Source organism: Emys orbicularis, chromosome 14 (genome assembly GCF_028017835.1).
Source record: "Emys orbicularis isolate rEmyOrb1 chromosome 14, rEmyOrb1.hap1, whole genome shotgun sequence".
In the NCBI taxonomy this organism is placed as follows: Eukaryota; Metazoa; Chordata; order Testudines; family Emydidae; genus Emys; species Emys orbicularis.
Genome location: NC_088696.1, coordinates 21,101,228 through 21,122,547, shown reverse-complemented (window position 1 = coordinate 21,122,547; position 21,320 = coordinate 21,101,228). Strand labels below are relative to the sequence as shown.

At 39.3% G+C, this 21,320-nt stretch overlaps 1 protein-coding gene across 1 annotated transcript in view; it reads right to left on the bottom strand.

The window, feature by feature from the left end:
* Positions 1-3,977: 3,977 nt before the first annotated feature.
* Positions 3,978-21,320, bottom strand: part of ANKRD27 (ankyrin repeat domain 27) — a 72,386-nt gene continuing 55,043 nt past the window's right edge. Inside the window, exons 24-29 of the mRNA XM_065416588.1 lie at positions 16,795-16,914; positions 15,977-16,138; positions 12,701-12,812; positions 9,282-9,363; positions 5,802-5,874; positions 3,978-4,259 (exon numbers count right to left, since the gene is read on the bottom strand). Coding sequence (XP_065272660.1) covers positions 3,978-4,259; positions 5,802-5,874; positions 9,282-9,363; positions 12,701-12,812; positions 15,977-16,138; positions 16,795-16,914 — 831 coding nt within the window. The remainder of the gene's footprint in view (positions 4,260-5,801; positions 5,875-9,281; positions 9,364-12,700; positions 12,813-15,976; positions 16,139-16,794; positions 16,915-21,320) is intronic.

Sequence of the window (21,320 nt, the reverse complement as noted above, 5' to 3'; positions counted from 1 at the left end):
TCCATCATATTGTTATCCTGACCTTATCTTTAGGAGGGGTCAATATGCTCTCGTTATCTTTGCAGGGAGGTGTTTGTACCATACTTGGTATGGGGTTTTTGTGTTCTTGTGCGTAGCGCTGTTTAGGAATATGTGTTTCTACAATATCAGTCCTGTTCTTGCCAGATTCTGTGAGCAGGCCCTTTCTTTTACTCACAACTTAAGTTTGCTTCATAGCAGCAAAGCTTTGAGTCATTTTGGGACTGAAGCAGTCATGTTTCTCATACTGGGTTACAAAGAGTGGGAGATAAGTGTCAAACATCTAGTGAAACATATCAAACAGTTGTTATAGTGCAGACCTGTCCATTTCAGCTGAAAAAAAAGGTGGGTTTTATAAAAAAAAAAAAAAAAAAGTGCCCTAAATGTTCTGGAACCTGCTTACTTGAAGGACTGCCCCTTCTCTGTGCCATGTATGATCATAGTAACAGCAATGATGGAACTGCTGAGGTGGGGGGCTTCTCCCTGAAGTAGAACAGTCTGTGACTTTAGAATTCACAGATGCTGTTTCAGAGCAAGAAGAACTTGACCACATGCAGCCTATACGGCAAATCCATTGTTTTGAAGAGGTATTTGGGGGAGAGCTGTGATGAGGGGAGTCTTGGTTTGCTCAGTGAGATTTGCTGTATGTATTGCACTATATTAATGGATGGATGACCTAGAATTTAGCATAGGTGTCGTCTTGGTTTTTAAAAAACTACACCTCAACCTATCAGTGGTTGGGCAGTTCTAGTCAAACATTAAAAACTTGGTTCAATGTGCCACATCATTTTAGTGTCTCCTTGTTTTGATAACTGAAGCGCTCTAGCAGTTTTGAACCATCCATCCATGTTACCCATGCTCAGGACTACTTATTATTGTAAGTATCTGAGATACTTTCACTTCTACAGGGGAAAGTTAAGATTACTGAAACTTTTGAGAAGCTTTCAGGGAGGCAATCACAATAGTATCCCAACAGACAAGGCTGAAGATGCAAGCAGTGTCCTCCAAATGAAAAGTTAGACAGTGATTGGGAAACAGCTCAGACTCAGGCCAAAAAAAAAAAAAAAATCAATGCTGAAGCTTATTACAAACACTATTACGGGAGCTGTTTTATTAATTGCATAGAAATAGGTTTGAAGTATTTTGCAGTAAGTATTGTACCGTATTGAAATTGTTAGGAGTTGCATCTAGTTTGTTACTAGCAACATTTAAAAAGCTTTAACTAGTTAATTTCAGATCCACTTACATTTATCTCTCGTTTTTTCCCAAAAGGAGTAAAAGAGCAGGATTAGAAGTGTATTTTCCAAAGGAGAGGGGTCACGGAATAAACAGCATGACAAAACTTGTTGCCAAAGCTAGTCCGCATAATAGGTTTATAATAAATACCTAATGAAATATACTTGGACTGTTTGAATATGTTGCATTGAATTCTTACTTCCATATCTCTTTTTATACTTGATAGTAATATACTATTGCAACTATTAAAAGCATCTAATTAACTGAATCTCTCATTATCCAACTTCATTTTTTACTGAAGCAGGCAGATAGGCAATCTTTTGTTTAAGAGAATGCTGTAATTAAAAACTGAAGTTAATCCCCACAAATCAATTGTAAAAATGTGCTCACGCTTTCTCTTTAAATAAGTTTACCCATATTTTAATCTTAAATTTACAAATGATACCTTGCACCTTCCAGCTAAACATGTCCAGGCACTTTATAGAAAATAAATTTGGCCATGAAACAACCCTATGGGTAGGTCTACACTTACCCGGTAGTTCGGCGGCGAGCAATCGAACTTCTGGGTTCGACTTATCGCGTCTTGTCTGGACGTGATAAGTCGAACCAGGAAGTGCTCGCCGTCGACTGCGGTACTCCAGCTAGACGAGAGGAGTACCGCGGAGTCGACGGGGGAGCCTGCCTGCCGCGTGTGGACCGAGGTAAGTTCGAACTAAGGTACTTCGAACTTCAGCTACGTTATTCACGTAGCTGAAGTTGCGTACCTTAGTTCGAATTAGGGGGTTAGTGTAGACCTGGCCTTAGTTAAGTAGGTAATTAACCCAATTTTACATAGAGTAACAATAAGGGATTTGCCATAGGTCACATTCAAAGTCTGTTTTGAGGACCAAAATTACAGTCCATGTCTCCTGCTGTAATTTAAGCACAAGATCATCCTTTTTCTCCAGTTGTTTATAAATAGTATGGGGCAGAAAGGGAAGGACATACATCGAAGTCATCTAGAAATAGGAAATATCCCATTTAAATCCAACTGCTTCTGTAACTTTTTCCCTTTTATATGCAGGCCTTTATATTAGGTTAAAGAAAAAAGCTCAAAGGGAGAAAAGCATGTTCATTTGTTCAGTGGTAATATGAAGGTGTGGGGAAGGGGAAGCCATCCAAACTTAACGTAACTATTCCTAAACCATCCTTAGGCTTAAAGTAAAATAGTCAAACATTAAGTTACAATAACAGTGAGAAGACCGTGCTAAAGGGAGTCAGTTTTTAAATAAGTAGTCAAAGGTAAGAACATTTTCAAGAATCATTACTTTTACTATTTTTCTTTTCCAACATTTGGCACAAATCCAAGGCAAGTTAGAAAATTAAATGAACCCAAATTATTTAGAAAAATATACATGCAACCTTCATCTTACAGTTTTTTCATTGGTGTGCACAGGTTGCACCTTTTACTTCTCTCATAAAAAATTATTTGAAAACAATCACATGGGAAGTCCTCCAATTTCACAGTGCCCTAAGCATGGTATCAATACCACCATAAAAAATCAAAATGGTCTATATTACTATTTTATAAAAGAAACAAAATGTTAATTGGATGTGACCACCTATAAACCAAAACTATCATTAAGAACCTGAATTGTGCTATTGAAGTCTTTTTCTTTTTAATTCACTTAACATGTTTTCAGTTTAAAAAACTTTTTTTAAGAAACAAGTTCCACATCTAAGCTTCCATCTAGTTATCTATGAGCATCCTTTAAAATATCACCTTTTAAAATAGGATAACATGCAGCCAGTTTCTGCAAACTCTTACTTTTCCTGCCAGATAACTTACCTAGTAGCTGTAGGCTTCGTGCAGAGGTGTGAATGTGTGTGGCTTTGTCTGATTTGTTCAGGGGGAAAAGCCAAATGTGTGTGTTAAGCATGCTTGTTTCTGCACAGAGATTAATATTTTAATTTGAATCTGAACATTCTTCAGTCCAAAGCTGTTCTGCGGCGAGAGCATTTTATTTTATTCCATCCCCAGTAGTACATGATCCTATAGACCCTATGCAGGTAAATGTTCCACTGAAATCAGGGGGCGCTTTGTCTATATAGGGACTACAGGATCCTACCGTTCATCTCATTTAAAGGTCTTTACGTCATGCTGTAGATTTTTATGGACTGTTTGTGCAGCCAGTTGCAATATACAGAAATTACATTAATTTCTAAAATGCTATTAAATAAATATAGTGGTTCATAGCATTATAATAAAAATAGAGACTTTTGAATTCCTTCTGGCAATAAATATAATATAACCAATTTAGTGACAAAAACTGAAAAGAAAAAAATAATTCAATGCCTTTTAAAAAACAGGAGTGGGTAGCTAGAAAGTACTACATAGCCTTTCTCCTCTACTGTTATAAGTAATTTCTTAATAAGTGCTTTGAAAGTGGAATGGGAAACAATCACTTCTTTCTGTCTAAATACTTTGACATTTCAATATGTCTCAGTTTCCTGAAATCAGTCACAAATTGGCTGGGGAGGGGTTTCCACAATAAACAGAGGATTCAGTCTTCAAAAGTGCAAGCCATATGGGAACATTCTGCCTCTGCTAAAGATTCATCTTTATGATCCATTTTTGAAAGCAGTTTCTAAGCGTCATTTAATTCTTTAATGCCCAGCAGGAGGATCTTGAAACTGGCACCACCTGGTTCTTTAGTTTTTGGCAGCAAATTCACACTTCCTTGTTAGTGTTTTGATAGCAAGTCACCAGAACAGTCTTTTGACAGTGAAATACTTGGATCTCTTTTGTTGGATAAATCACTGTCGTCACTGACATTCTCTGCTGAAAGTGCCACACTAACTGTGTGTCTTCGGTGCATTAGTTTACTTCTAAGAGGAGCATCTATCACATCATCCTGTTTCGCAGGTTCACCATTGCTTTCTGCGTCAATAATCTTAACTTTGCTCTGGTCCAACATCTGGTCAATAGGTTTTAACTTAGTCTTATCAAAGCTCTTAATAGCTAACTGTGGGAAAGAAAAAATGGTACATGTTAAAGGCACTGTATATTTTTCTGTCCATAAAAAGGTCAAAAGACTACATTTTAAATATAAGCCTACAGATTCGTTCCAAGGTCTACTTTTATTATACAGTATTATCAAAAAGTACGTAAGGCATATAGCCAAGGATTAAAAGTGCTTTACAAAGAAGCATAATCATTACATTTTACATATGGGGAAACAAGTACAGAGATATTAAGTAATTTGCCTAGACTATACAAAAAGTCACCAGCAAAGCTAGGAATAAAACTCAAGCTGTCTCATTTTCAGTGCTCTCTCTAAATCAAGGACTCAAGTACCTAAGCAACCACCATTTCTACCCTCCAAGACTACTGAGATCACCCAAATTGTCACTGCTCTCAGTTGAGACTTCCAGGCGTAATTGGACTGGATGCAGGATCCTTGTCTGCCAGAGTGTCTCTGTAGCTCTCCTCAAGGCCTCTCCCTTTCATTCACTGCATCTTTAACTATTTTAATTCCCCCTTTCACACCTACTCCTCCCCATCTTGGTTATTTTTTGCTTGGCAAAGGGGTGGTTCTCCTGGAACACTGGATATTTTACAGGAGTTACTTTAGTATTTTTAGTTAACTTTAACTAAAAATAAAGTCCAGGTATATTAATGATAGATGGTCTATAAATAAGAATAACCAAAAATAGTCATTACCAAAAGCTTTTCCTGAAACAAGATCTTCCAAAAGTTTCAGAATGGGCATCTCCAAAATTCAAATTAATGTAATAATTTAGAACTCAAAGCTCTAGTAAAATCATAGTGCTAACAGCCACCCATGGCAGAAGTACTGTATATTGTTTTTGCACATCAGCTTTTTGGAAACCACCATCTTGGTATGACCTACTGCCTGATCCACAACCAAAAGTCCGAAATCCCACTGTTAACTAAACCGTTGATGTATTATGGTTAGTATTGGTTAGAAGTAATAACGTATTGAACAGCTTCATTTGAAGATCTCAAAGTGCTTTACAAAACCTCATAACTTTATGAAGCAGAAAAGCATTCTTCCATTTTACAGGTGGGGAAACAGTGGTGGACTGATTAAGTGACTTGCCCAAAGTCACAAAAGAAATCTGTGGCAGAGCTGGGAATGGAACTCAGGAGTTCCAACACCCAGTTTGCTGCCTTAATTACTTGCAAACAATCCCTCCCTAACAATGGACACATTAGCGCTTATAATGTAAGAGCCATCTGGAATCTCAACACCAAGGTCTCCCACCTTAATGGTCTCTTCTAGGATTCTTGCTCAACCTACTTAAAACCCCCCAATAATGTCAGTTTAATCTCCGCTTGACTACAGCTCTTTTCTCATATGCTCTGGCCCTCTAAGGCTTGATAGATATCCCAGATTGCTCTGGGCAGGACACAGACAACACACAGATGGAGCCTGCAACGAGTGACTAAACAGAGGAGATGTAAGAACTGACATGAGTACTCCATAAGTGTAGAAGCAAATAAAATTGCTATATAAAGAACTCAAGCAAACATTTTCTCCTACCTGATGCAATAATTCGTCATCAAAATTAGGGACACTTTTATCTCTTGTTATTGTTCTCCGTAAATATTTTGATCTAAAAATATATTTAAAAAGGATTGGAATTAACTACAAAGCAACATGTCTTTAGTGACAGTCTCTCTGCAACATAATCTTGTGGACTCATCAGCCACAAGATGGCAACATTTCAATAACATACAAAGATCGGGTACCTGAAGTGTGTGTTCATATTAAAAACAAAAACAGAAAAAAAATCTAGTATTTTCTGTGGATAAACAACTATTGAGCATAGAATATACTTTGGATTTTACTACAGACCACCTAACTAGGAAGAAGAGGTGGATGAGGCTTTTTTTAAACAGCTAACAAAATCATCCAAAGCACAGGACTTGGTGGTGATGGGAGACTTCAACTACCCAGACATCTGGTGGGAAAACAACACAGCAGGGCACAGATTATCCAATAAGTTCTTGGAATGTATTGGAGACAATTTTTTATTTCAGAAGGTGCAGGCAGCTACTAGGGGAGAGGCTGTTCTAGATTTGATTTTGACAAATAGGAAGGAATTATTGAGAATTTGAAAGTGGAAGGCAGCATGGGTGAAAGTGATCATGAAATGATCGAGTTCATGATTCTAAGAAATGGCAGGAGGGAGAACAGCAAAATAAAGACAATGGATTTCAAGAAGGCAGACTTTAGCAAACTCATGGAGTTGGTAGATAAAATCCTATGGGAAGCAAGTCTTAGGGGAAATACAATAGAAGACAGTTGGCAGTTTTTCAAAGAGACATTATTAAGTGCACAAGAGCAAACTATCCCACTGCATAGAAAAGATAGGAAGTATGGCAAGAGATCACCATGGCTTAACCAGGAGATCTTCAATGACCTAAAAATCAAAGAGTCCTACAAAAAGTGGAAACTAGGTCAAATTATAAAGGATGAATATAAACAAATAACACAAGTATATAGTACAAAATTAGAAAGGCCAAGGCACAAAACGAGATCAAACTAGCTAGAGACATAAAGGGTAATAAGAAAACATTCTACAAATACATTAGAAGCAAGAGGAAGACCCAGGGTAGGCCCGTTACTCAATGACACGGGGGAAATAATAACAGAAAATGTGGAAATGGCAGAGGTGCTTAATGACTTCTTTGTTTCAGATTTTACCAAGAAGGTTGGTGGTGATTGGACATTTAACATAGTGAATGCCAGTGAAAATGAGGTAGGATCAGAAGAGGCTAAAATAGGGAAAGAAGAAGTTAAAAATTACTTGGACAAGTCAGATGTCTTTAAGTCACCAGGGCCTGATTAAATGCATCCTAGAATTCTCAAGGAGCTGACAGAGGCGATATCTGAGCCATTAACAATTAATTTTGAAAAGTCATGGAAGATGGGAGAGATTCCAGAAGACTGGAAAATGGCAAATATAGTGCCAATCTATAAAAAGGGAAATAAGGAAAACCCAGGGAATTATAGACCAGTAAGCTTAACTTCTGTACCCAGAAAGATAGTGGAGCAAATAATGAAGCAGTCAATTTGCAAACACCTAGAAGATAATAAGGTGATAAGTAACAGTCAGCCTCGATTTGTCAAAAACAAATCATGTCAAACCAAGCTGATAGCTTTCTTTGACAGGGTAACAAGCCTTGTGGATTGGGGGGGGGGGGGGGGGGGAGGGAGGGAAGGAAGCGGTAGACGTGGTATATCTTGACTTTAGTAAAACTTTTGCTACTGTCTCGCATGACCTTCTCATAAAGAAACTAGGGAAATGCAACCTAGATGAAGCTACTATAAGGTGGGTGCAAAACTGGTTGGAAAGCCGTTCCCAGAGAGTAGTTATCAGTGGATCACAATCATGCTGGAAGGGCATAACAAGTGGGGTCCCGCAAGGATCAGTTCTGGGTCCGGTTCTGTTCAATATCTTCATCAATGATTTAGATAATGGCATACACAGTACACTTATAAACTTTGTGGATGATACCAAGCTGGGAGGGGTTGAAAGTGCTTTGGAGGATAGGATTATAATTCAAAATGATCTGGACAAACAGGAGAAATGGTCTGAAGTAAATAGGATGAAATTCAATAAGGACAAATGCAAAGTACTCCATTTAGGAAAGAACAATCTGTTGCACACATACAAAATGGGAAATGACTGCCTAAGAGAGAGTACTGCGGAAAGGGATCTGGGGATCATAGTGGACAAGCTAAATATGAGTCAACAATGTAACACTATTGCAAAAAAAGCGAACATGATTCTGTGATGTATTAGCAGGAGTGTTGTAAGCAAAACACGAGAAGTAATTCTTCCGCTCTACTCCACGCTAATTAGGCCTGAACTGGAGTATTGTGTCCAGTTCTGGGCACCACATTTCAGGAAGGATGTGGACAAATTGGAGAAAGTCCAGAGAAGAGCAACAAAAATGATTAAAGATCTAAAAAACATGACCTATGAGGCAAGATTGAAAAAACTGAGTTTGTTTAGTCTGGAGAAGAGAAGACTAAGAGGGGACAGGAGAACAGTTTTCAAGTATGTAAAAGGTGGTTACAAGAAGGAGGAAGAAAAATTGTTTTTCTTAACCTCTGAGGCTAGGACAGGAAGCATTGGGCTTAAATTGCACAAAGGGAGGTTTAAGTTAGACATTAGGAAAAACTTCCTAACTGTCATGGTGGTTAAGCACTAGAATAAATTGCCTAGGGAGGTTGTGGAGTCTCCATCATTGGAGATTTTTAAGAGCAGGTTAGACAAACACCTGTCAGGGATGGATTAGTGGTTCTCAAACTAGGGCTGCTGCTTGTTCAGGGAAAAACCCTGGCGGGCCGGGCCGTTTTGTTTACCTGCCACGTCCGCAGGTTCGGCCGATCGCGGCTCCCACTGGCCGCGGTTCGCCGCTCCAGGCCAATGGGGGCTGCAGGAAGGGCGGCCAGCACGTCCCTTGGCCTGTGCCGCTTCCTGCCTAGGAGGGAGTACTGGCCTGGAACGTTGGCCTGGAACGGTGAACCGCGGCCAGTGGGAGCCGCGATCAGCTGAACCTGCGGACGCGGCAAGTAGACAAACCGGCCTGGCCCGCCAGGGGCTTTCCCTGAACAAGCGGTGGCCCTAGTTTGAGAACCACTGGTCTAGATAATACTTAGTCCTGCCATGACCTCTCGAGGTCCCTTCCAGTCCTATGATTCTATGTATAAGAGCTTAAATACAAGTATCTGCAATTATCAAAAGAGTCATCATCATCACAGTTTTCAAATATCTCAGTGAAGCAGTGCTTGGAGGAGATTTTCAAAGCAGTCTAGATGCTTTTGCCACGCATTAAAATGAATGAGAAATGTGTAGTAAAATCCCTTAGACTGCTATGAAAATGCCAGCCAAAGCTTATCTGGAGTGTGATATACTCTTCGCCCATTTTCTTCTTTATTTAAAAAGTTAGGTTTCTTACTTGTTGGGAAATGACGTCAGTGGTATTTCAAGGAGGTTTCTATGCTTACTTGTTAAATCTGTTGATTGATTGGACCAGTTGAAGTCGTCTGCTGATGGGATCATCTGCTGTCTCAGGTAACTTAACATTTACTACAGGTTCAAAAAACCAGGAGCGGGGATGGAGATGGGGGTTGAGAAATTAAATTTCAGTCATATTTTAGAATCAAGTTAGAACAGTTTTGAATAGAAAAGTGGTATCTGCTGAACTTAATTTTTAAAATCACATTAAAAACTATAACAGAAGTCATCTGAACCAGTCACATTTTCTTCTTCTTGGATGTTTTAAGCCATTTTAAGTTGCAAAAAGAAAGAAACATAGCCCTGATCAGATGAGCATGACTGTCCCAGCTTCACAAGGGCATTTTGTTAAACTATGTAAAAATAGTTCTTGAGTTCAGGGACTTCAGTTCAAATGTTTCCAAGTCAGAATCAGTTGACGAACAACCACCACATAATCCCAGTGTTATTCAGATTTATTATGTCATGGCTATCTTACAGTTCTATGAAACTGCCACCATCATTCCTGAAAGTAGCATTTCTGCCTCTCACATCAGGATACTTCTCTAACTCTCATGTTAAACTACAAAACATTTATCATCTTTCTTAAGAAAAATTATGTCCGAAAATCACCATAATCATTTGTAAAAGCTCACCAAAATTTGCAGGTTGGCCAAAGCAAGTTTTTAAAGCAGTGACTCAACTTCATTTAATTATCAACATCATCATTCACAATACTAAGACCTACTGCCCGATCCACAACCAAAATCTGAATCCCTCTGTTAACTAAAGCCTTGATGTATTATGTTTAAACTGATCACATGTTAAGGGCCCAGAGGCTACTCTTAGTGTCCCATTCTAGCTTCAAAAACCTGCTGTGGAGCTTGTCACCACTGTCACAGCAACAAACTTCCCAAAATAGGCAGGCATGGGCATTGTGTACCGTGGATTCTAATTAGCTCCCAACATTATTTTAAACTACTACTAAAACTCTGATTTTTTTTAAATGTATTTCTCATGAAAAGATGTGATTAGTCCTGTAGCAGGAATAGCATTATAATTTTGAAAACAGTAGCAACACTGAAAACCAAACTGCATTCATACAGGAGGGATAGCTCAGTGGTTTGAGCATTGGCCTGCTAAACCCAGGGTTGTGAGTTCAATCCTTGAGGGGGCGATTTGGGGATTTAGTTAGGGATTGGTCCTGCTTTGAGCAGGGGGTTGGACTAGATGACCTCCTAAGGTCCCTTCCAACCCTGATATTCTATGATCATGGAATAAAAAAACATCATGCCCAAATCCTTTGATGTCACTACCAAATTATATGAATATTCTATGATCTATGATTTGGACATGATTATAAATCAATTATTTTAAGAGATACACATTATATTTTGATTCAGCCTTATTAATGCCTGTCCAAAAGTGTCTGATGTCATAGTTATGGTAACAAAGTTACATACGTTTGTAGAGAGTCCTCAAAAAATCAATACTGAAGTTTATCTATTAAATAAGTTAACTAATTTTGGTAGAAATAAGATTTTTTCCCTGTAGTGAACGTTATTAAGATGGACGAGCTTTTGAAGCATAGGCAAATAGGGCAAAACATCCATATGGGTACAAGCTAATTAGAAAGAATGCTGGACTTAGTCCATCACTGTTCCTTAGGGCAAAACAAACAAAAGGATATGTCTGACTCCAAACATATGGGTGCTACTAAAAAAAGTAAAAATCAAGTTCCATTCATCCTGCAGGAGGTTATAACTTCACATAAAAAAAATTAACATATAAAAATAAATGAAGTTACGGGCTGTAATCATAGTTCCCAGCAGAAGACTGAAAGGCACTTCGCTTCTCCAGGACTTCCTGGGTATGTCTACACTGCAATTAAACACCCCCAGGTGGCCAGTGACAGCTGACTTGGACTTGGGCTAAGGGCTGTTTAACTGTGGTATGGATGTCCAGGCTCAGGCTGAAGCCCAAGCTCTGGGATGCTCCCCTCTCACAGGGTCCCCAAGCTTGGGCGCCAGCCTAAGACCGAATGGCTACACCGTAATTGAACAGCCTCTTAGCCAGAGCCCGCAAGCCTGAGTCAGCTGACATGGGCCCGCTGTGGGTTTTAATTGCAGTGTAGACATACCCCCTGATGCTAAGTGCTTACACAAAATACATTACATAACATATGTATGTATTAGGTAGGCAAGCAATGTGTGCTTCAGTGTGTTGGTTTGGATTGCACCAGGTGTAAGGATATTTCAGGACCACCAACCAGACCCGCAGGTTACCTTATGAACCTAGCAAAGCAAAAACCACTGCTTGCTGTAGCAGACAAAAACCACTGCTATCCCTGAGTTCAAATTCAAGGAACGTATGTATTTCAGCATAGGTACAGAATGCTACCGCCCAGTGATCAACTGGGATGTAACGAGTCGATGAACTGGCTGCATGTACACAAACAAAAGCAGAGACTTAAGTCTTCCTTACACCAGGTGCTGCCCTTTTCTGATGCTAAGCACGAATATGCCACTTATCTTTCCTGTTATATTGCTCCCCCTCATATCAGTTCATCTGAGAAACTGAAGAGCTGCAGGTGGATTTTAAGGCAAGACTGGCACTTTGCCATAGCTTAGTGCAGAGTTAGTAGCACTGATTGTATTTGTTTCCAAACATGAGCAGCTAGTTAGCACAACTACTGAGAGTACTTCCTTCACTCAGTTTTCAAGGCAGCTTTTCAGCATAAATAACTTTAAACTCAGATTCTGCCTATTTACTTGACTATTTGAACATATTTTTTTCAGATGAAATAGGTCTTCGGTGAAGTAACAGATCCTAGCCCTCTCTTCTTTCCACACACCTCTCTTAAAAAATTATCCTTACATATATTAAGAGAAGATCACAAAGCAAACACACAGGAATACCGAATTAACAAATTCTCTTCTCCCTTTGTATAAACACAAATGGACCTCTGTACATTACAGATTCCATACTGTGTAAAAGGAACAGCCTGAAATCTAGTCACAATTTTAAAAAGTAAACTAAAAGCAGTGTCAGGTACCACCCTCTCTTCAATTCCCCAGCAGCTGTGATGGTTTTACTGCCACATTTTCCCCACTGTTAATTGTCTCTCTTCTGTTGATAGAGACTCACGAGCAAAAAGAGAAAACTGACTACTCAGAAGAGACTATGAAAGTTGCGCAAAGTAACATCCAATGCACAAGGTAAATTTAACAGCCAAATTACTTTCCCTCCTCCAATCTTTTTCAGTTACAGTAAATTTAGGTGTTACCTGTAATAAACAGTATGTAAAGCAGCTGACTGTTCCTTAAAGCTATATTATGTATAAAATAAATACTACAGAATATCTGATCTAGCACACATTCATCCCCAAATCTCTTCTTTCTAGTTATACTAATAAAAATGTGACACATACCTTTTTTCCTGATCTTGATAGTAACATGCTGCTCATAGTCTGTTTCTCCTCCCTCCGCTGATGTTGGTGCATAGCTTGGTGCTGTTTGTAGCAACTTCATGATATTTGAATTCTTAACAACAAGAGTTTCAGTTTTCACCATTATTAGAACAAAGAAAACATCAGTATACATTAGGGTTCCAGTAGTCAATGTAGAATGTGCTGGTTAATCATTTTCAGCCAAAATGATTGCAACAAACAGCATGATATACACCTTTATAAATACAAACCTACAATTACATGACTATTTTAATCTCAAGTTTAAATGGAAGCAGAAATTCGTCTAATGTTCCACAAGCTCTGCTGTTCCAAACTGGTGAGCTAAAGGTTGTATTCTTCACAGATGTTCTACCATTAAAATATTCCAGATTTGGAAAAGATGAACGTTACCAATTCTACAAATTGCTGTTTTAAACCGGGTAATTTATGGGTTGATCTAATTTATGAATAAATAATAGAAGTAATAAGATCCAGGCAGCAGTGCACTTTAGGGCCACTATCACATGCCTTGGGGGCTGTTATAGAGCACAAAGCTGAAAGCAGAGTGACTGTAATCACCCAAGCAGTGCAATAATCCCGTCTAATTTAATATTGAGGAGCGTTTATTGCTATTTCTAAATGGGGAAGTTAGATCTGTGCATTTAACTAAACATTATTTAGGTGGGATTCCCATCACTCACAGCCAATTAGAATATCCCAATTTTGTCTTGAGTTCTAAAGCATTACTAAAGCAATAACTAGGGGAGCAGCCATAGTAGATTCCCAGAGTGCTCTTCCCTCAGAGCATGACTATATACGGGCTATACCCATGTGGCTCAGAAAGGAGGCTTTTGCTGTTTTATATTTTAAAATATAATCTTCCTCCCATTTTCTTCTTAAAAAAAAAAAGTACAGTCACTTTAAATTTCCCTGACTCACTGAACACAGTGTGTTACAAGAGGTAGGCGCGCCCCAAAGGGCAAACAGACAATAATTCAGGTAAGGGAGAGTGTGAGGCGGTTACTAGAGAGGTGAGACTAGTGTAGGATGTATTCTTGGAAGAGAGGGCACCAGGCAGGCAAGGAGTGGGGAACTGTTCCAAGCATAAGGTAGCAGCCTGAAAAAGGACAATAAAAGGAGTGGTTTAGGAAGAGAGTAGGGAGTAAGAAAAGGCAATAGGCTGAAGCAAGAAGACTTGGAGGCAAGATCATGCATGACCTCTGAAGGGGAGGCTGAGAAGGGCTTGAGTTTGACATGGTAAGAAACAGCAAAAGGGAGTGAAGGGAAAATGTGGAGATAGCTGGAGTGAGGAATACAACTAGCAGTGCGGCTGATATCAAATTTGAGGGGGAGAGAAGAAAATGGAGGACTGGAAAAAAAGGTTTCTGTAATCAAGGTGAGACATCAATCAGGGAGTGAGCAAGGTTTGCATCAGAAGAGAGGTACGTATGGATGTGGAGAATGAGGGGGAAACTATTATTTTGCATGAATTTTATATGTACCCCAGTTTATTTGCTTGATATTAATTCTGTCTGACTACACAGAGTTAAATCAAAGGGGCAGTTAGGGGGGAAAAAACATGCAGGAAATGAAAAAAGAGATAGAAACCTCCACAGAGAATACTAGGAGTCCTTAACAGAAAGTGAGGAGAGGGGGAAGAGATACACTATTGAATCAGGAAATGCCTACCCACCTGGTTCCTGATTTATTCCCCCAAGGCCAGAACCTAGGATCAAAGGGATACTAAACCATTAAAACCCTCACCTAGAGAGGAAGTTGGGGCTGGGCAGCAGCTGCTCAGGAGGGGGAAACAGAGAGCTTCAGCAGGGCTATGTTGCTCCCAGCACAGAAATGGATATAATTGAGCTAAGTGGTGCTTACCAAAATTTGTAAGGAAAGTTTAGATTAGACCAGATTCATATAGACTTTTGGTGTTTTAACCCTTTTCTCTTTGCTTGCGAGGTTATACACCTTTGGGTGAATAAACAATACATTTGTTCTGAAGAAGTTGTTTTGAGGTCACTATAATTAGCCACTGGTCACAGGCTCCCAAAGGAAAGTTTCTTGCAGGTGCCTAATACAGGTAGGCCTGTCATATTTACAGGCACTGTAACACAGGGCACTGCAACCCAGAAATCCAAGTGATTGGAACACAGTGAAAAGAAGGAAGCCAAGCCAGGCACCTAAGGGATGTACTCAAGAGGGACTGCAAATGGGTCTAAAACATTGCTTTCCCTGACAATGGATTTTGGAAATATATGATAGGAGAAAAACAAACAATCTGAAGAGCCCTTATTCCTTTGAACAATCTGCCTCACTATTATCTATGGTAGACAGCATTCAGCTTCCCTCAATGGACTTCTTTCCTCCCCTTCTGCCATTCCCAGCTTGAATTTTAACTTAACGTTCACACATTTGTATGTCTGTATGTGTTTATGCTGCTTCCAGACTAATTTTTTCTTCTGCATAATATATGCTTAATTTCAGAAATAAAACAAGCAAGGATTCTCCTAAGGGAGAAAAAAGAATTCTAGTACTTAACAATATGGTCCTTCAAACTGTTCTGACTCCCCCAACCATGAAGCACATCCAGTGATAATTTAAGTCAGAGAATTATTTGGTCTGCATATACATAAAGCTTCCATCCTCTTTTACTAAAGTATGTTTTGTTTTGTCTTTTCCCTCCCTGATGGCATATTTTGCTGTGGATTTCAATAAGTAACCACTGCCAGGTTTTCATTAAGAGTTAACAGAGATGGGTACCCCAATTCTATTTTGCTTTCACCAATATGTTTGCAACACAGTTCCTTGTGGTATATGCTGTTTTAGCCCGACAGTTCTACTGAAGCTACATGGAATTAAAAGAACCAAAACAAGTCAATTTCTAGTCCTCTGGAAACAGCGTTAGAATGCTACTGAAGAGCTCAAATGTGGCTGTTCAAACAGAAGGAAATTTTGTTTCGCTGGAAATTCTCAACAGACCTGTGATAAAACAAAACTGAAGGAGAGAAATGATATTGTAAGATGTTAAACAAAGACAAGATTTATCAAATTAGCACTAGAGCTTCATTGTGCTTCATGATTTCCTGCCTATCATTTTAAATTAACAGTATTCCTGACAATCTTCGCTTATGTTTGGCTGGAAATGGTTATGTGACAAGCCTGTACGATTCCATTTTCCTCCTAAAAGATCAATACTGGGGTTTAGAACAAGCTAAAATGGGACAACTAATACTAGAAGTGGACTTCTTCACCTACCAGCTCAGCACAGTCAAGAGGTGTACACTGTCTTTTGTTCCTAATGTGGTTCGAAGCACCATTCTGAAGTAACAGCTCTACCAAGACTTCATGTTTTCCTATCACAGCCTCATGCAGTGCTGTATTTCCCTTGCTGTTAGAAAGGTTAACAGAGGCCCCATGCTGGAAGGAAAAGTACAAAATTGAATTAAATGTTATAAGGAAAAAATAGCATCAACTGGAAGCAGCACACTACCTTTCTCTTTGTCTCCTGAAAAAAGCACATAGAGTACTATACCAAAACAATCAATTAGAAACATTACAGCTACATACAGAAAGTGTAGATTTCCACAGTGAATTCAACAGCAATAAACCCTACAACAATGATCATTCTCCCCTTAATTTCATGAATCAACTTATCTAATTCTGCATACATCTGCTACATATCCCAGCTCATGTTGGTGAGGCCTGAGAGAGAGTTTTAAGAAGAAAATGCTTTTGGTATATTATCAACTTTTGCTACCAGTTATCTGGAATTCTGATGACATACACCAGGATCAGAAAAGCTAGACACCAGGCACTAAGTTGTGAAATAATAAGTGTTACTTGCAATAACATTACAGAAGTATTTATCTAAACAAAACACCATAGGGGATGGAGTTAATGGGGGGGGGGGGGAAATGCAGAACTGCTCTCAATTTTCCTTCCAGAAGTTTTAAAAGAGAAATGCATTACTAGTATTAATACTAATGTTTTGTACTCAGTACATGTAATATTAAAGGTTCCATCACAAGAGAATGGATATTTTAAACATAACCTTTTATGTGAAGAAATCTTACCTCTAACAACAAGGCAGCAACCTCATGTTGGCCATTCAAGCAAGCATAAATTAAAGGAGTATTTCCATGTACATCCTTTTTATTTTGTTTAGCATTGCAATCCACTAGACACTTTACTACCTATGGGAAGAGAGATATTAAAATGCCAGTTTAAAATACTTTAACTTACCAGAATCATAGAGTTAAAATACCATTGTAGTTACTGCATCACCATTAATGACACTTCTAATGGAATACATTTTCTGATACTGTAAATCAAGACTGAAGTGTTTCAGATACTCAGGTTTAATTTAAGAGCCCCGCTGATGCGGAGAACACTGGTTTAAACTAGGACAAAAATCAGAATCTGGGTTCTTGAACCTTGTGTATCCCTTGGTCTGTGTTCCTATATTGTGCCAACTTGTTATAATGCCAATAAGGAGCATCTTATGCAGACAATCTAAAGGCTGATTTGTTACCTATGCCCATCAGACTTATATGGGCCTACATTTTCAAATGTGACTACTGATTTTGGATGCTCAGCACTTTTTGAAACCCAGGCTTGTTCAAAGTGGGGCTGCCAAAAATGGAGGCACCCAAATTTACCAGTCAACTTTTGGAAGTTAAGTTCCTGGAGAATGAACACAGATAGATGGAAAAAGCAGTAATTTCAGTATATGTTTCCACTGGTTATGATAAGAAGGTTTAGTTATTTTAAGCACCTAATCTAGGAATGCTACATGCAATTTACTTTCCTTTAAAATAAACAGGCTGGAGGAGATCCTTAAAGGATCCAATATAAATTTAACATTCAAAGAAAATCCAGATAATGAAAAGACATTTCCTCTGTCTGAAGTCTGGATGCTTTGCTTGGTAACTATCTGGATGACACAGCAATCGTCATGGCTGACAAGCAGCAGCAGGATGCTTCTCTCCAGGTCAACTGCTGACCACCTGGCACAGTTTTCTACCTACTTTGTTTTAATCTTTTGCTCCTTAGAGGTTAAAACAAGTTAATTTGAAACTTTCCCCACCAGTCCCCTATAGTCAGTAAAATAAATAACCTGGTTCTGGGACATGTGAATTATATGCGTGCGCATACACACACACGGCCAATGACCTTATAAAGGATGAATGCTCCACAGCAACACCATCCTGGCATCCCTCATCCTAGTAGATTAGGGAGTTGTAGGATAATTGGCAGGGAAGTACTATATAGTCTAACACCAGAGAACTAACATTCACTGACCTAGGAGTTGTGGACATCTTTTCCTCCTTTTTCTTCTTGTTTACATTTTCTTTACTATTTTTTCTCTCTCTCTCTCTTTAAAGTTCTCTTCATTTCAATTCATTGTACTGCCTTTTCCTCTCTCCTTGCCACACTCCTGATTTTCCATTTTTCTTCCATTTCACTCTGATTTCTCATCCCCTTCTCCATTTCTGTCCTTTCCACCTGCTTTCTCACAGCCAATATTTTCCCCTTCCGTTTACTGTCTCCCCTACATCAGTCTCTTCACCCACTTTCTCTCCCCCACTCCTCCTCAACTAGCTTATTTTTCTCCTTCAGTACTTCCCATGTCCGCAGCTCAGCCTGGAAACAAACAGGGAACTGAACACCACTCTCAGAGCTTCAAGTGGCACGTCTCCCTGCTCTGGCTGTGTGTTTAGAGAGCAGAAGCACGTAGCACTCCAACCACAACAGTAAGGACACCGATGTGTGCATGCATACACACACACGTACGCTTGAATTCTGAAGGGAGAGACTATTTTCTTCCTCTGTGAAGTTCTCAAAAGAAACTGAATAAACCCTTTGAAAAGCCCAGGAGATTGACATGCCACTGGATGAGACGGACCCACCTGACTACAGTTTTGTCAACGGGAGAAGGAAGTTTCAATCCCTGGATCAGCATTATGCTAAAACTAAACTCAGGTGTGTCCAACACTGACCACATTCCATCTAAAAATGCAGCAGCAAATGCATGTAAAAGGAACTCAATGACTTCATGTCCTCAGAAAAGAACGGAGCACGACACAAAGAAAAAAATGACCCAAAGTATATGAATACATAGCCATAAGGGGGCCTAAGCCAGGCAATGAAATGGAGAGGGAATGAAATCTTGTGAAAATCTACTTAAAACAGCATCACTCCCAGTCTCAGCAAGGCTAATTTCATGAGTTCTGCTAGCAGAAATTCTGCTGCTAGCAGATAGCTATTAAATTAATTTATTTTTAAATCTTTAAACATGAGGCACAAGTTTTTAAACATGGGTTGAAATCGGTCTAAAAATGAATAAAAATATGTATGAAAAGCCGGTTGCACAAGACATTTATTATAACGTGTTTGATATGAAATGGTTCCATTTGAGCCAACACTTACATTATACAGTAATTTCAGGCCATTAAGAAGGAGAAAGCTCTCACAATTTCAGTACTGAGGGAGTGGTTACTGCAGCATGGGAGGGATCTTCTCTCTCTTTCTCAGGGGAGTTTTGTGGACAGGAGGTTTTTTAAAGACATAAAAACCTTTAACTTCCTTTTTGCTCTACGTCAGGCTTACCACTTAGTTATTTTGGAACGTGAAATATTAGCAGACAGCACTGCCTGATGCAAACTGCTTTGCTTGTTTGGCCACAAAGTTCAGACCACCAACAAAGAAGTTGTTTTTTGTTTTGTTTTGAAGTGAAAAGAATTCTTTCACATAAAAAATGTTTGATTGACCCATAGTTCATAGAGTGGGTGTTACTGGGTGTATACGTTTTTCTAAGCATACATATGATGAAGAGACCGCTAGAGGTGATATCCTGTAGTATATATTACTTTTGTGGAGACTAGAACTATTACTCTGAAAGCTCAATTTGTCATTCTTGACACATCCATGCCAAATACAATACAAAAAGCACAGAGGAAACAACAATGTAAACAGTGACAATTCTTTGGGATACAGACCAGGGTCAAGACCTTCTATTCCACAACAACACAAATCTATTCTAGTAAGTGATGTTACAAATACACACTCTGGCTGAGAATGTTATCAGTAATATTGCTGGAGGGCCCAACCCCTCCCCCTAGAAACAGGACTGGATTCCTGCTGTGCTAGGTGCTGTACTAACACATATGAAGACACAACCCCTGTCCCAAGAAGTTAATAATCTGATTAAATCAACTTCAACCACAAAAATGTACATGGAAACCACATTAAAAGTCTACTCCACAGCATAGGTATCAGAGAGGTGTCTGAGCTTGGGAGGCTAAAGTAATAACAAAACTAAAATCTTTTCAGTCTAGAAGCCCTCTTTAAATGGTTAATGTGGGATAAGTCATTCTACCTTGTAATGAGAAGTGTCCAGCTGCCTGTATATGGAAGCTTTAAAATGCTGAAGCTCAAATAATTTTTAATACACCCAGATGTGCCTCACTTGAATGTAAAGATATTTCTCACTGTTAATACACTATACAAGGTGAGTTGTAAGGAGTCAGTGTCAAAGTAGTTTGCGGATTGAAGAAATGGGTTGAAGGCTAATGGGTTAGTTCTTTCACTCCAGGAGGCCTAATTTTCACTGCATGTTGACGACTGCTGCCAAGTGACAAGTCAAGACAGTCTCTTGGACCTGATTATGCTTCCAACTGAAGTCATGGCAAAACTCCCACGATCTCCAATGGAAGTAGGACTGGGATCCCAGTGAGTTAATGAGAACCATCAAGGCCTCACCTATTCAGATCACAGATTCCCTTGAAATACCTTTAGTTTCTATGTTTGTACCATATAGAGAAGCTCACTAAGAGAATACAATGGATGCAGAGGACACAAACATGCCTTTATGACAGACTGCCTATAACCAAGTGTTTTGAAATTATATATATATTCTGATATCTGCATGTGTGTGCTCACTAATATAAAGAAGATACACACAAACTGGGAACTACTATTGATTTTCTCGAGTGTGGGGTGACCTCAGGTCTCTCAGGTTGTGCAGTAAAGCAGAGCTATAACCCACTTGCATTTGACTGCTGCAAAGTGACAATAGCTTGCCTTCCTAGCTTGGAACCTGAAAAGCATGACAGGCTTGTTGGAAAAACTGCTGGATGCTGCAGTGTCCTGCAAGTCCCATCACCATTTTGGATTCGGGAGGGAGTCCCTGAGGCAGCATATAAGTTTAACATTTAGAAGGAATACATTCATCCTCACTAGAACTACACAGAGTATATTCATCCTGTGTCCCCTCTCCAACACAAGGGGCCAGACCCGTCTGGTCTAGTTTACTCACTTCTCCCTTCAAAACAAAATCCTCAGGCTAGCTCTGCACAGTCCATGCTGAGGCTACTGAAAGAGGCTTTATCCCTTACCCAAGCAGACAGAGAGCCTCACTGTGCCCAGTCTGCTTCTTCAGCATAAAGCAGCACTAGGAACAATACCATGAAGTCCCCTTTATACTCTGGCCTCTGCTACCCTGAACCAACCCTCCCATTTCCTGAAATGAAGAGAGGGGATAGGAGTTTACTTATTTGTCCCCTTTCCTCCCCGTTCTAGTCTCCTCTCTCCAAGGACA